The 15643-nt window shown below is 43.0% G+C and overlaps 1 protein-coding gene across 1 annotated transcript in view; it reads right to left on the reverse strand.

Moving 5' to 3' along the window:
• FNDC1 (fibronectin type III domain containing 1) overlaps positions 1-15643 on the reverse strand; it is a 60580-nt gene that overhangs the window by 21961 nt on the left and 22976 nt on the right. Inside the window, exons 2-11 of the mRNA XM_048298860.1 lie at positions 15409-15618; positions 14922-15020; positions 12992-13106; positions 11684-11871; positions 10918-11025; positions 8520-8708; positions 5388-7736; positions 3744-3865; positions 1834-1945; positions 457-840 (exon numbers count right to left, since the gene is read on the reverse strand). Of these exons, the coding sequence (XP_048154817.1) occupies positions 457-840; positions 1834-1945; positions 3744-3865; positions 5388-7736; positions 8520-8708; positions 10918-11025; positions 11684-11871; positions 12992-13106; positions 14922-15020; positions 15409-15610 (3868 nt within the window). The 5' untranslated portion in view covers positions 15611-15618. The remainder of the gene's footprint in view (positions 1-456; positions 841-1833; positions 1946-3743; positions 3866-5387; positions 7737-8519; positions 8709-10917; positions 11026-11683; positions 11872-12991; positions 13107-14921; positions 15021-15408; positions 15619-15643) is intronic.

Below are 15643 nucleotides of genomic sequence, written 5' to 3' on the forward strand. Positions count from 1 at the left end.
AATGCTGTTGCCACCATGGCTCAAAAGAGACACTTTTCAGCATTCATTGTGATAAATGAACACAAAATAGACAAAATGTATAGTTCCCCCACTTCCTTCCCTGACCTGAAACTGAATGAGAAAACCTTTTATCTAAGTGCTTTGACCACAAAGCTACTGCCTAAACTTGTGCCCCTGTGAGTGAACACATGTGGTAAAAGTGGGTCCAACACAAGGGAAGAAATTGGCTGAAAACAACACAATTCCACAAAAAACTTCAGCTATGATGAAAGTTGGCATTTTCCAATGAAAAACCATTTAACACCCAAACTCTTCTTCATATGCTCTAATCTCAGCTCCTACCTTATCAAAGGGACCAAAATCTTCAAGGCGGATTCGTTCCCATTCTACATCCATGTAACTGTGCCATACAAATAGCACAGCCATGGAAATTCAAACAGCACAAAAGGGAATTACCTTCTGCATTGCACTCTGGCAGGCCATCAAACCCCAGGAGCAAGTTGCCTTCATCATCATACTCTCCATAGGTGCCTGGAGGACAGGTTGGTGTGGGTTTCTCGGTGGGTGGGTCAGTGGTGGTTGGCTCAGGAGTGGTGGTGGTGGTGGTTGTAGCAACAGTTGTTGTAGTGGTTGTGGTAGTTGTTGTGGTTGTTGTTGTAGGTACTGTTGTAGTAGTAGTTGAGGGAGTGGTTGTTTTCTTAATCATTTCGAGACCAATCAGAGGCTTTCCTCCAAGGCTTATTATGGGTTTATCTTGTGCACTCGCTACAGGTTTACTAAATCTGCTATGTCCAAACAAAGGTAATCCATCAGGACTCACCACTGGAGCACCCTTTTCATCTAGGAGAGAAGAACAAAACCAAAAAATCTCACCATTAATCCACTTCAGGCTTATAGCATTAAGCATTACTGTGTTTTTTATCACAGTAGATGCCACAAAAGCCTTGACAGTGTGAATACAGCCTCCTGTAACTAAACTGACAGAAGACAGAGGGTGTTACTTAGGAAAGAGCCGTGGCTAAGGAAGCTGGAAAATGGTTCAGAAGAACCTCAGATAAACCACAGTGGTGTTCACATTTTTCAGTTGTTTGATAAACACTCCAGGGAGGTTTCACTTCAGAATCACAATGTGCAGACAATGACTGCATTTCATCTAAGTCACTCTCATAACTGTTGATGAAATGCATGATGAATCCATATTCTGCTCCTTAATGTCAAACATGTGCAAGGAAAAACTGCAATGAGCTGGCAAGATGCTGTCACTGCAGATAAAGTTTTGTGTGCCAAATTCTGGATACTGTAAATATTCATGGTAGCCAGTTTAACAAGAGGCACTGAATTTGTATTTGAGAGATCTGTACAGATGGACTGACATGCAAACAGCAGTGTCATCAGAGAACACACACAGGGTTTCTTACTATTTGTGGTTGGTTTTAGAAGGAAAAATGAAATAAACACACACACATGGCTGGTACAGTGCTAGCAATGGGGAGTAATTATTTCTGTGTATATAAAGATATAAACAATCATCAGTCTTTATTCTAATCATCAATCCTTATTCTGGCTCAGTTCTGCAGTCCTTTCTAATGCTGATACAAGTGAGATGGACTTGAGTAACTCTTGCTGCCTCATACTCAGGAGTCCCACAGGATGTCTCAAAGCCTCCCCAGGTCCTGCAATGTGCTGACTGTCTGGTGGAGACTTGAGGTACAAGCCACTCCAAATGGCTTGCATGGGACCTGGGGATGCCTGAAGCATTCAACAGCTCAAAGACTTGTACTATGTGTACAAAAACTGTAGAGCGTCTTCTGTAAGAAGGAAGTTGTAACTTACCAACAACTGTACGTCCATCCCCTCCTAATTTCACTCGGAGAGGGTTGCCTTGGGAATCTTGGAGATATTTTCCTTCAGCATTTAACACTAGCCCTCGGTCAAGATCTACAATCTAAAAGCAACAGATGGACTCAAGTTTAGCTAGCATGAGAGGGGGTGAAATGAAATTTCACAGCAACAGAAATCCTGGGGAAATTCAGACACTAAATGTGATGTTCAGGAATAGCTACAACACACCTGAACTTTTAAAACTAACCAAGTATATAGTAATCACTGAGATACCACTGCTGAAGAAAGCAGATTTCCAGAAACTGGGCCCCAGAGATGCACAGCCATATTCCTATCACCTACTGTAGCTCTCGTGCCAAGGAGCAAAACCCTTTATTTTCTTGGGCTGCACAACTCCTAAGGTGAATTCCTGTAATACTGATTTCATTATGACCCTGAGTAATTTTGAAGATGGGATTTAGAATTATGTCTAACCAAACAAAACTTAAAAATTAGACTAGTTACTTTATACTGAAACGGCAGTGAAAACAAAGTAGCTAAGATTTTAATTGGGATAGGAGACTGAAGAAAAGCCTCTGTCTCATAAAACAAATATGTCTGAGAGCTTGGACTGAATTCCAGAGCTAACTGCAGTTAAAATCCAGTCCTCGTTGCTATTTCAACCCAAAACAGCTGAACCATATGCTGTTTTAACCTAAGGTAACAGACACTGAGCCACAGAACACAAAAATGCAAAAGGTGTTAAGTGCTGGGAGGAAACTGGGAAGGGGACAGAAGCAGCAATTCCAGGTTGGCAAGACAGACTTACATCTGATGCTGAGGAAAAGACTGCAGCAGGAAGGACAGCAGATGATGAGATCAGTCTCTGAAGCCCTCCAGGCCCCAGATTTGGCATAGATCCTCTTGCTGTACAAGGTGTTCATCCTGCTTGCAGCAAAGCCTTCCCCTTGTGAGGCAGAGAAATGCCCCATGGCCTTCCAAGGACCTTTCTAGCCCCCTTTCTGGAGTCTATTTGAAGTACTTTGGGCATGCTTTTCAAAATGCCTCCCTTGAATGTGACACACCTGATGCACTTTTTTATGTTCCTCTAATGAAAATGGTAAGATTGAAGTGGCCATAAAATAAATGTCGTTATGTGTCATGCCATGTGCGAGCAGCTCTGCTGACGCCAGGGAAGCTGATCACAGACTCCTACTGCTCAGCACTTGGGCAAACATGCAGGAAGCACCAGTTCCTTCCCTGCTTTCCTTGGTTAAAAACTCATTGTAAAGGATTTTAAAAGACAAGGTGTGGGCATGTAGGCAGCTTGTGTGGCTTTCCTATCAATGGCATCTGAGCTCTTCTGCAAATACCTCTGGAAACACGTCTGTAAGAATGGCAAAACCTACATAAGTGCATTTAAAGCATCATGACAGTTATGGAGTCACTTTTTACTTCAAAACTCTTGCTCAGGAGCTTCTACCTGGAGTGCGAGTCTGGGAGAAGCATTGCTGAACATGTCTTTCACAGCAGCTATCCCAGGCAGTATCCACTCACAGTGCACAGCAGACAAGAGCTTGTCGTGTCAAGCCTGTCGTGTCAAGTCCCCAGTGACTCAGGGAGTCACTGGGGAGCACAAATCTCACTGACTCTGGAGAACAAATGTTTCTTTAAATTTTATAGGAGTAATGTTATAGTTTAAAATTCAACCCATCAGGCCTTAAATTTAAAATGTTACAATAACAAAACCCAGAATTTGTCATTAGATTTCAGCAGAACAGTAGAAACCAAACCACTAAGTATAGCTTCACTTTACAACAGCTGCATTGACTGAGGCCACTGCTTGCCTGTCTTGTTTTAATGAAAATACAAGTACAATAAAAGGCCAAAACATCTTGAATTTGGAGAGAAGGTCACCCTACCCACTTTGTTCCTTGAGGGCCATTGATTACTTTCTGTCCACTTGGTTTTCCATTATTACCAGGGATTACTTTTCCATTTCCATTTCCATTTTTCGTTGTAAGATTTGGTCTGCCATTATAACCTGAACAGGGAAGAAAACACACTATTCTGAAGAAAGCTGTGCAACCTAAAAGCCATATTTTCCATTGCAAGTAAATGTATTTTCTGGCTGATCTGAATATAAACGAGAGCAGAAAGAGCCCTCACTGCACTTCACAAACCAGGCACTCCATTTCTTCTTGAAGCTGTCAGATTTCTGTAGCTGACACAAGAATCTGAAATTGTTTTTCTGAAGAGGTTAAACACTCATAGTCTGTTTCCATCATGTTTATTTGGTCTCTTTATTCCCTCTTTTTTTTTTTTTTTTAAGCAAGCAGGGCAACATTTCTTGATGACACTACAATCATTAAAATGTTTGTGATCTTTGTAAGCATTTCAGAAATAGGATGAGGGAAGAAACAATTATTAAACACAACTACCTTATACAAAGCTTTAGTGACAAACTGAAAGGAGAGGGGATGGGAATTATCTCTACACCTATGTTTTTTAACCTGGAAAAGGAAGGAGTCTTCTTCTCTAGCTGAAAAAACACTACTAAACAGAAGCACACTCAGATCACAAGGGGAGAAGCAGTAGCACTGAGCTGCAGGCCCCCCAGCTCCAAAAGGGCAGTAATTTTCACACCTTATCTCAGAGACTTGCCTCCAGAAAAATATAAGGAGAAAAAATATATAGACTGGAAAAAAAATTAACTGAACACTTGTTGGCTGTAACTTCACAATTGCATTGCTAGTAGTAAGATTATATAATCTCCATATAGAAATCGTTTTTTTTTCATGCCACACATCTCATCCTCCATGGTATTATTCAAGGTCTACTCCCATCTTAAAGCTCTACCTAGCAAAGTCACTGAGACTGTCAGGGATTTTCCATCAATACCTTGATGTGTAGTGGACCTTCTATTCTACTACCCAGGTCAGCAGATACTCTGTCAGAAAGCAAGTCTCTAACTCTTGGGGTAAATCACAGCCATAAACATATTAGATGGCCTGGCTGTGATGGGCACAGTCCTCAACAGGTACGGACAACCCTGAGCTGTCACTTAGGAAAAAGAGGAAATTTGCTTAAAAACTCATTAAAGAAAACATGAATGCCAGGGCATCATGAAGAAACACCTCACTGCCTAGGCATTGGCAAGGTAGTACTATGGAACCTACAAAGGCCTTTTAGCAATCCACGATGAAGAGCTACGTACCTGAAAGGTTGTCATATTCTGAGTACAAATGGGCTTTCAATAAGCATTTGGTGAAGTCATTGCTCAATAAGGAACATAGCCCTTTTCCAACTTAGCACCTAACTCTGTCACTCTCTCTGTGGATCACAGGGTCCTGTGCAGATCAGACGACAAGAGAAAAGGTCTGGGGCACCATATTACACCAAACAGGCAATGTCCTCAAGAACTGGGCTTCCCAGGAACCACCAAAATAAAGAGCAACACATTATACTTAATAACTGAACCTGCATTCTGCTGGAGGACTTTTCATCTAACTGCTGATCTTAGGAAAAACACAGTTAGTGAGATTGGTACAACAAAGGCAGGATACCTGGTCTATAAGGAGGTCGAACAAATTGCCGCTGAGAAGGGCTCCCTAGCCTGGAGTTCAATAGTCGCTGACGAGGAGATGAAGTGGAAGAAACTGCTGGAGAAACGGTGTGTGTGGTGGTAGATGCAGAAGAACGTGGCCAGACAAAGCTTGGTTTAGATGGGGTATGCTTGTTAGAGGACTGAGTAATCCGTGATGCTATGGCAGAGCTTCTTGATGATTCAGGAGAAGACACTTTTAATATTGAAGGTTTTTCCATCTCTTCCTCTTCAGAACTTACTTTGTGAGGTAGAAGAGTGTCCGCAGATTTTCTTTTATTGCTAGTAGTGTCTTCATATACGTTTTTGTTACCTCTAGAAACAGAAGGGGACCGTTTTGCTGCCAAAGATGTGGGTTTCTCTTCCACTTCTTTCTGATCATATTCACTGTAATAATTGTCCTCTTCATTAGAAACTGACTGATGAGATTTAGATGTTTGAGGAAGTTCAGTGTTAGACATTTTTGAGGGCAACAGGCCATATTTCTTCTCTATTTGGGATGCTGTTCTTGTAGCAACTCCTGAGCGAGTAGGTAATGAAGGATGAGCTTGTCTCGAAGTGGATGACTGCCTTTGATTATACTGGCTGTCTTTTGCTGTATCACTAGCAGAACTGGAGTCTGGCTGAGTATGTTTTGGTTTGTAGGAAGGTACCTGAGAACCTGGCTGCTGTTGCTTTGATCGAGACGAACTTGAGCTTCCCTGAGAGAAAGATACAGGTAATCCCCTAGAAGAGGACACCTCTTTAAGAAACACAGAGTGCCTGCTTGCTCTGTCACTGTCCTCTGTTCCATCCTCATCATCATCTTCCTGCAACTCTTCATTACTTTGGGATGAGATGTGAGATGGGAGGCGTCGGCCCCTTGAATGCAGTATGGAAGGACTGGTTTGTGCCTTCTGTGGAGCCTCCGAGTGGGAGGTCTTCTCCACTGAAAGACGAGAAGAGAATGACTTTCTAGGCAAGGACTTGCTTGGTTTTGATTGAGCAAGTGTTTCTTTTACCTCTCGACTGCCCTGCTCTTCAGGTTTGTGTTTGGAAAGAGAAGACTGCAAAACAGAATGCTTTTCTGGAGCAGCTGTTTGACTTTGTTGTTCTTCTGAGTCAGAGCGGGCTGATTTTTCACCATGTGTCTCTCTGGGGTGAGAATCAGAATCAACCTGAGGATTTCTTCTCTTGGAATAGATTGCTGAAGAAGGCTGCCTGGAAGAGGGCAAAGAAGGAAATAACGGATTTTCATCTTGTGAGTCCTCCCTATAATTCTTATCAACATTCTTTCCCTTGGATTTGGTGCTGGTGGAGGAGCGAGAGTGAGGTGAAGTGTAACCAGAAACAGCAGACCTTGATGAGACTGCCACTGCAGCTAATTTCGAATCCTTCCATGTGCGGGAACTGGAGCCTGAGGATAGCCTTGTTTGCTGTGACTTAGTGCTGGGCTCTCCTGCTCTGTCCTCTGCTTCTTCATTGTCAAACTCATTATGGCTATCACGAGCATGGGAATCTGCTGATTTGGAAGCAGGTTGATGTGAATGACCTAGAGAGCCAGACCTACTGCGATGGCCTAAGACACCCTCATGAGAGACAGCAGACTGCCGATTTGATGGCAAGGCCTGGTGACCAGGCTCTGAAGTCTTAGATGACATTTTCCTCAGCATGGGGTCTGGCTTCCCTTCCACATTACTCACAAGACCATTACTTTTGGCAGGCAGAGGATGGGAATAGGTCTTAGAAGGCACATTATTGTTGCTTTGCCTCAATTGCTTTGTTTCATTATCTGTGTATCTGGGAATGGACGAAGCAGAAGAATGTTGTGCTGATGACGGTAAGAGTTCTGGTGGCTCACGCTTCTCTGTGCTCATCTGGCTTGACACCTCAGATGTGTGGGTTCGAACAGAGGTCCTCCCTGAGGCAAGGACAGGGTGGACTGGCCGACTAGGGGACAAGGGTTTAACATTCCTCCTCTGGTCCTGGGCTTTTGGTGGTGATGTTGTAGCTTCCTGGGAGGAATCGCCATCATCTGTCACCTCAGTGGACTGCAGGTCAGGTTCCAGCTCTCCTGTCTTTCTAGAAGGTAACTGAGATTTACTTAGGACCCCTCGAGTCAAGATTTTATTCTTATATTCAGAAAGAAGACTCTTTTTATCACTAACACTAGGTGAATGAACAGACAGTTGCTTAGAAGAAGGTGACGGCTGGGCTTTTGAAGAAACAGAAGAACTTTGAGAAAGAGATGAGCCAGCATTCCCAGTCTTTTTAGCCTCTGAATTATCTTGAATATTTGTCTTTTGCTGAGCAACTGAATCCTCATGAGCAGCTAGGGGCAAAAAAAAAAAGTGTTTATTCACAGCAATAGAAGATGCACAGAAACTGACCAAGAGAAGAAACCACCCAGGTAGCAAGAACAAAACAACTTATGAGACTATGAGACAGTAATTATTTCTGTATTAATCAGGCTGTGGAGTCCAGCCAAGCTAAGTTTTGGGTTGTATGAAGGTACCTATGTGGAATTACTGTAGCGTGGGTAAAACTTAGACGAACTAAAATCAAATACCTAAAATCAGGGACTGCAATACCCTTTCAGTGGAACCAAACCTTCAGCAGGATTTTGTCATGTTGATGGCATGGTGCTGCATTATCCCATGTAAGGCTGTGGCCCATCTTTTTAGCTAACCCAGCAAATGTTCTGCCCCTACAACAGCAACTTTTTGGCAAGAGTCAAACACAAGGAGTAGTATCCAAGTAAGACACTAAGTGACTTTCAAGAGTGGGAGCTCTCAGGAAGAGAGCAGCCTAAGACCCAGAGCATTGCTTTCTTTGCCCTTTGGATAACAAGAGCACATAATACTGTCACGGAGCATGACATGCATTTATGTAAGAGGCTAAAATGTCCATAAATATGTCCTTTTACATGCTGCAGAGTGACAAACATTTATTTGGACAATACACTCATGAAAAGAGCAAGCAGAAACAATATTAAGGAAGTAAAATCCCGCAGGTTAGATAGAGTGCAGAGAAGTTAAGTCAGCAAGAATTAATGCAATTGGGACCAAGGCAAAAGTGGGTGAACTACACCATTGGTTCATGGCTTGATGCTCACCTCCTGGGATGGCGACACTGAAGGCTTTTGACTGAGGACCCGGTCCCCTCCTGTTTGCTGCACGAATTTTGAAAATATAGCGCTCTCCGGCCTGCAGACCATCTATAATGGCTGATGTTGTAGCTCCAGAGTAGGTGATGGACTTTGCTCCAAATGGCTTGAGAGCCGGGGCGTATGAAAGAATGTATTCTGAAATGATTTGGCAGACGGTTGGAAGGAGGAAACTGAAAACAGTCCTGTTTCCAGCGGACAGACTGTATGGGTAGGATGAATTAGAACGTGCATTACTAAAATTAATACACTAGCAATGCACGCCGAGTCAACAGCTGGAGTATAAAGACATGAGAGAGAGATATACGTATGTATGTAGGTTAAGTTGAATATTTGTTCCTATTCAGAAGAGATTCTTCTACCAGAAAATATCAGCACTGCAGATTTGCCAAATGGCAGCAACACCATGTCTGTCCAACAAAATCAAAATCTGACACGCTGTTCTTAACCAGAGCCAGGGCCAAACACCACAGCAGAGAGCAAAGCAAGGTCTGGTTGCCACTTTGAAACTCACCCTGCTCTCACCTTTGAGTTTTGAATTACTGTGATGCCTGTGCTCTGTCTTAGTTTTCTGCATTGAGAGAAATTTTACCCCTATAGGAACAATTCTGGGCATGAAGATGAATCCTCCCATTATACTCCCAAGGAGTGCAGGTGAGATCTCAGACATGTGCAAGCTCTGTTTTCTTTTCAAATCTTCTGTAAGAGGCACAGGTATCAGACAAAACCAGGGGGTTGATAATGAATTTCATGGGCTGCCAGCTTTCTCTCTCTACACGAAAACCCACAATAATACCTGAGGAGTCACAGTGCCACAACAGGAGAACTCTAGAACATAATGTCATCTTTAAAAATAGGAAATGTAATTTTTTTCTTCTGATGGTGAGCACATATTCATTGTGTTAAGAAATAAGCCACACACAGTTCATCAAAATCAAGGAAAAAGACATCATCAATATTTTATATGCACATACATTTAATGCTCCACTGAAAACTAAATCAATGTATCAGAAGGCATGGTAACCTTTGAATTTTTTTTCTTTTCCTATTTTTACACAGGAGTTGCTTTCATTGCAGAGACATTGCTGTAGCTTCTGATAACTCTGAAATGGCTACTGGAGAACATTTTTTCCCATTATTTTAATATGTGGTATAAATATATAAAAGGACAGGGTTGAAAAACAAAAGGATCAAAAGACAAAAGTTCCTGATTACCACATGCTATCAAAATGACCATGAAATGCTAATTCAGTGATTTTATTTTGCCAGTAAAAATATCTTGTCATTTATTTAGTTTAAAAATAAGACCTCTCATGTAACACTTCATACTCAAACAATGATAAATTAGATGAGTATAAGCATTCAGCCCTTGAATATTAGGTATCGTTAAAATGATTGCCTTGGATGAATCATCTAATAACAATGCAGACAAAACTGAAAAAAGGGCTACAGATTGGTCAAAATCAGGAGCAGACTCGAAGATCAGATAATGTCCCTGCATGACCCTACTTACAGAAATAATGATTCTTGGATACAATTGCAGCTCCATTGAAGCAATTGGCAAGACTTCTACTGACTTCAAAAAAGGAAGGAATTCCACTACTGCCCTGAAGAACACATAAAGTAGGTCTTGCAGACACGGTGTACCTCTCTCCAGGCCAATGGGTTTTTAAATCCTGAAATGCTGCAGTGCTGATAAGGGACCTCCAAAAACTTGTGTAATTTGAGAACACAATTCTGTCAACCACTGGAGAACAGGAGGCTAAAAAATCAGCCTCATTTTCAGAGGGAAACAGAAACAAAAATCCCAGAAAGACCTCTTTCTTTAATTCTATGCAAAAACATAGCCAACTGGCAAACTATCTTTATGACTACGTACAATAACACTATAGTACACAAGATTTATGCATGATATCTGCTGAAATCAGATTTGTGCTTGCTTCTTAAGGTGAGGATTTCCTTGCACAACAAACTAGAAATAAAACACAACATAAACCCACTCACTTTCTTGGCAACTACCCAACATTTTCTTATTCAACTAATTCTTAAAAATCTTTCTGGAAACTTCTTTCTTGAGCCTCATTTTGACCTGCTTATTAACGGGAGAAGAGATAAAATGTGCATGCATGATACCCCAGGAAGCTCTGTGACATCCCAGGCAGACAGTGACGGTGGCTTCTCAGCGGTGCTGTGGAGACACTGGGCTGGAAACATGAAAATCTTGCTTGGGTTTAATCAAGTGAAAAAGTCCTGGCACAGCCAAGGTTCCAGCTTACTGCAGGGCAGCAGTCTGACTTTGAGAAGACCACCTCCTTGAGGGAGTTAGAAACCAACAGAGAAGACTCACCTTTGACTTTTCCTTCGCTCTCTGGAAGAGCATCCCAGGATGCTGCTACAGAGGTTGGTTTCCCCTTTAGTGGCCAAACATCCAAATTTTCAGGTGCACTGGCAGGAGCTGGGAAACAGCCATACACAGAAGAGGCAAGTAAGGATCAACACAGTATACACCTTTTGCTCCATCTTCTCATAGCAGAGATTCCTATACAGCTATTTCAAAGATAAACGTGAAGAGTACACATGGCTCAGGTCCATGCTTGCCTCTGCCACATCTATCTCTCAGATGACCATAGTGAAATTTTATTCCATATTTTTAGGAACATGAGGTCTGCACAAGACTGCTATTGTGGCTTAGCTGGAATGACACGGTGATTTGGTTTTTATGGACCACTTCCCTGTACCAAAGGGGCCTGACAGCTTCTCCATGGTGGAGGGAGGATTTAAATTTGCTGGGAGAGTAATGGAAGCCAGGTTGCTCTTCTCAAAGGAAGGGGCACATCTAGCTGCAGGGGTTAAAGGTGCTGACCTGTCCCACAGAAATACCCAAGTCATCTCCCCCTGTTCTCCTTGCACCACAAGAGCAGCTTGGTGTGCTCTCCTGGTGTGCTTCACTACTGCAGGGATGCAGGCAGCAGCACTGAGGCCTTTCCCATATTCTCAACCCTCTGCTGCCCCAAGCAGTCACTTGGCTCGTTCTGGCTTTCCCTCAAGTCAGCCTTATTCCACAGCTCAAACCCTAAGACCTGTGTTACCCCAAGGACTCTTTGAATACATACCTGCCTCCGGGGTCCGCTGGTAAACAGACACGCTCCATTTGCCTTCCTTTTCTCCCTCTGAGATTTGGATGGCAAACTCGTACATAGTGTCTGGCACCAGGTTCTCCACCAGTGCCCGCCGGTTGGACACCTGCTTGTAATCCCACCTTGCCGATTCCCCCTTTTCCCGATAGCGAACATTATATTGCCTAGCATCAGAAACACAGGAAAATAAAAAGTTTGCATGTGGAAGCCTAGCACTAGCAGAACCAGAGAGGGACAAGGATGCTTTGCCCTCAGGTAGCCTGCTGGGGCTTAGGGAGGAACCTACCAAAGTGCAAACAACAAAGTACCAACAACAACAAAACTCAGTATATTTTAAACAAACATTTTTGCCTTCCTCTAATGGAGTATGATTGCTTTCATCCCCAAGGATGGACCGCTCTTTCCAGACTCTTACTCAAAACACCCTCTTCCCTGGGGAAAGCTGCAAGATCTTCTGAGCTGAGCCAGGCATCCTGGGGGGCTCCACACCACCATCTCAGTGCCCCATGGCCATGAGCACGGCCAGGTTGCTGGCAGGCCCTTGCTCCCAGAATAGCACCAGTGGCTCAGTTCCCACGTATCTGCCTAGATAACTGCTTCCACAAAGAAACAGAGAACATCTACAGTTACTAGTTTTCCTGCTGTGACTCTCAGGGTATTTCAGCACCAGTTTGCACAGCTCTTCAGTGTTCCCAGGCTGAGCAACACAGTCCAGTGCTTTCAGAGCTTTAGCAGTTTCCAGCCCATTTCCTTGTTTGTTTTGGTCTCCAACTGCTGCAGCATGCTGCTACAAGCCAAGCTCTCACTCACAGGAGCCCCAGCCTGCTCAGCCTCAGCTACACGGGGCTTCTGCAGGATCAGAGGATGCAGGGTGTGATGATGGGTGTCTTTCCCACTGCAGTGATGCTTCCTTCACCCACAGCATGGTCATCTCGAAGCTGTAGTCTGTTTTGACAATCCACCTCAACACCTCACCAATGTGGGCTGTACCCTGTCCCCCACTCCCTCTCTCCCCATGCACACTCGGGGATTTGCTGACTGTGGTGATATACCACCACTGGAATAGCCAAATACCCCAGCTGGTGCCAGCAGCATTTCATAAGAGATGTAAACCCCTGTAGAACAACACTTACACAGATCTCTAAATGCTAATGAGCAGGGTCCTGGGAGGCAAGCTAAATTATTCTCATAACCAACAGCAATTAAATAAGTGCAAAAGCATTCAGTAGATATCTGGCAGCAGTTCCCCTTCAGTACCCGTTCAAAAAACCCAGGGCTAAGTACCTATTTGCTGCAACCTTCCGCTTTTCATACAGTGGGTCTGTCCAAGTAACAAGCACAGACTGAGAGGACATAACTCGAACAGTTATGTCTTGTGCCACCTCCACCTCTTCCTCCTCTGAAATGGCAAAACAAAACAGCATATCAATAACAACATTGGCGTTCTCATAAAAAACAGCAAATGTCTTCAACTGACACTGTAACATTCACACAGTACAGCTGAATTAGAAATACAGGTGGAAGTGGAAAATCAAGTACATTGATTAATGATGGTATTCCACAAAAAGATCATTTCTTTTGTTAGCTGTGTGCCTGCAAGACCAGAGTTCTAATACATTCTACAGTCCTTCAATATTCTATTGGTCCCCAAACTGTTACCCACAGCAAATGTTTTATTAGCATACTGATATTCACCATCTCTGGCAAATGCACTGCTAGAGGTACCAGGAGAGCAGAGATTTTGTCTTAGAGAAAATCTTGAGATTTTAAAATTTGGGTTAATTTTGAAGGGCAATAAAACCATTCTTCACAAGGGAGAATTACTGCATATTTTATGGTTTTAAGTGCTTCAAACACATTGTTTAAATTCAGCTTTTAAATTTTTTATGGTATACAAGGAAAGAAATGGAAAAAATCATTGAAGCGGGCTGTTTTGACATATCAGAACACCTTTTGCAAATATTTTACAGAATTTTACCATTAAGTGAAACTAATTTGATATTTTGAGGTTTTGAATTTTGATGAGGTTCCCTTTTCAGTCTGTCCATCAGAGTTGTTTTAGTCTAGTCTATCTACTGGCCAATGAAAGATTTATTACTTTTCCTTACAACTGTAACAGCAACTATTTCCAAGTGTCCCAAAGGCACAGAATGTACAAGGAACAAGCTTTCAGCCAGAGTTTTATAGACAAGTAACACTGGAAAAAATATCAATGTCTCAGGAAAGGAAAGGAGCCAGTAAATGCTGGAGGATGACCTCATTCTCTAGGGATCTTATGTATGACTGAAATTCAGGGAGAGATTGCCCTTCTCTTCAGCAAGTGGCACATTAGCCTGAAATCCAGCACTGCCTGCAGAGATGGCAGGCAGCAGGGAGGCACATTTCCCCTCTTCCAATCAGGTTTTTAGTGGGGAGGGTTCTCAGCCAGTTCCAGGTTTTCCAAGCCAAAGAGCAACTAAACAACAATGGCCAAGAGGACCCATCTCCTACTCACAAGTGGCTTAGGGGGCCTATTTACAAAGTTTTGCAATGGGAGCACCTGAAGAAAGAAACTGAGCATGAGAAATGGGTGGGCATCACCTCTCCAGAAAAGGTGTGAGATGGGATTTCAGTACAGTTCAACCACAACTCTCAGCTCTGGCATAGGTGTTCATCACCATCAAAATATCCTAAATACTTTGCCATTCCTATGCTATTCACATCACAGTGTGAGGGGGTGAAAAAGCACACTGGCATGGAGATGACTCAGAATCTCACTCATCCTTTTTAACCATGGCAGCAGCACGTAATGCCTTCTTTCCAAAAGAAAGTGAAAACTTTTGCTGACCAGGTTGACACTTCTGGTAATCAACCCTTCAGAAAAGGGGTTATGGATCTGAGAAGAAAGAAGGCATATGATTTTGGGAGTCCTAGCTTTGATTTAATCAAGTCTTGTCATGCAGTTACTGCAATGCACAACATTTGTCACTAGATAGAGAGGAGGAGATTAAAAAAAAAACAAACCAAACAATACCTCAGAAACTCAACCAACTATGTTACAGAGTTGTATTATTTCATTAATCCTGCTTGAATTAGCGAATTGGAGACATCAGTCAAGCTCTTTAACACACAGACAAAAACCTAGTAGCTCCAGCACCAAAAGAGTAAATATCACAAAGCTATCTCTGCATCCAATTGTCTCCACTCATTGACAGTAGATGTGAAAGAAACATACCTGTGACTTTTCTTTTAGTTAAAGATGACCTATAGACAGGTTGGCTCCGTCCCTGTGAGCTCCTTGATGGAAACGAAACCACATGAACTGACTCAGAGGCTGTGCATGCAGGGAAAAAACAGAAGGTTTCCTGTAACCTTTTTCATTTAAAAGAAAGAATGGATTTCAGAGCAGTCCCACCACATGCAAACAGAATTGGAGCTATGGCTCTTCTCTCCACCCTTTCCCTCTGCTGTTAATATGACAAACTTGTAAATGGTGTCTCATTTAACATAGCATCAAGTTCTCCTGCAATTTCTACCCTATTCTCTAGGCAATACCCTACTTCTGCTAAGATACAGAAGACAATTGTAACAAGTATTTTTATTTATAGGAAGAAGGGTTTTCAATGGCTAGGACAACACGCGATCTGTGCTCACCTAGCAGCCACAGGGGATTAGAGAAGTGTGCTAGCTAAGCCAGGTGCTCTCAGGGAAACCTGACTCACCTAGTTTTCTCGCTTCCTGGTTTTGTCGCTCTTGTGGCATCGGAGCATAGCTCATCCTTCGGCTGCTCTCTCCATACCCACGGGGGTAACCTTGGGATCTGCTGCGTGGACCTCTGAAGCCTGCTCCATAAGGTGGTTTCCACCGAAAAGGTAGCGTGCCATCTGGAGACTGGGCTCGCACTCTCAGAGGTCTGCTTGGCATGTCTTTCTCTTCAAAAAGTAAGAAAACAGTCAC

This window comes from Corvus hawaiiensis, chromosome 3 (assembly GCF_020740725.1).
Source record: "Corvus hawaiiensis isolate bCorHaw1 chromosome 3, bCorHaw1.pri.cur, whole genome shotgun sequence".
In the NCBI taxonomy this organism is placed as follows: domain Eukaryota; kingdom Metazoa; phylum Chordata; class Aves; order Passeriformes; family Corvidae; genus Corvus; species Corvus hawaiiensis.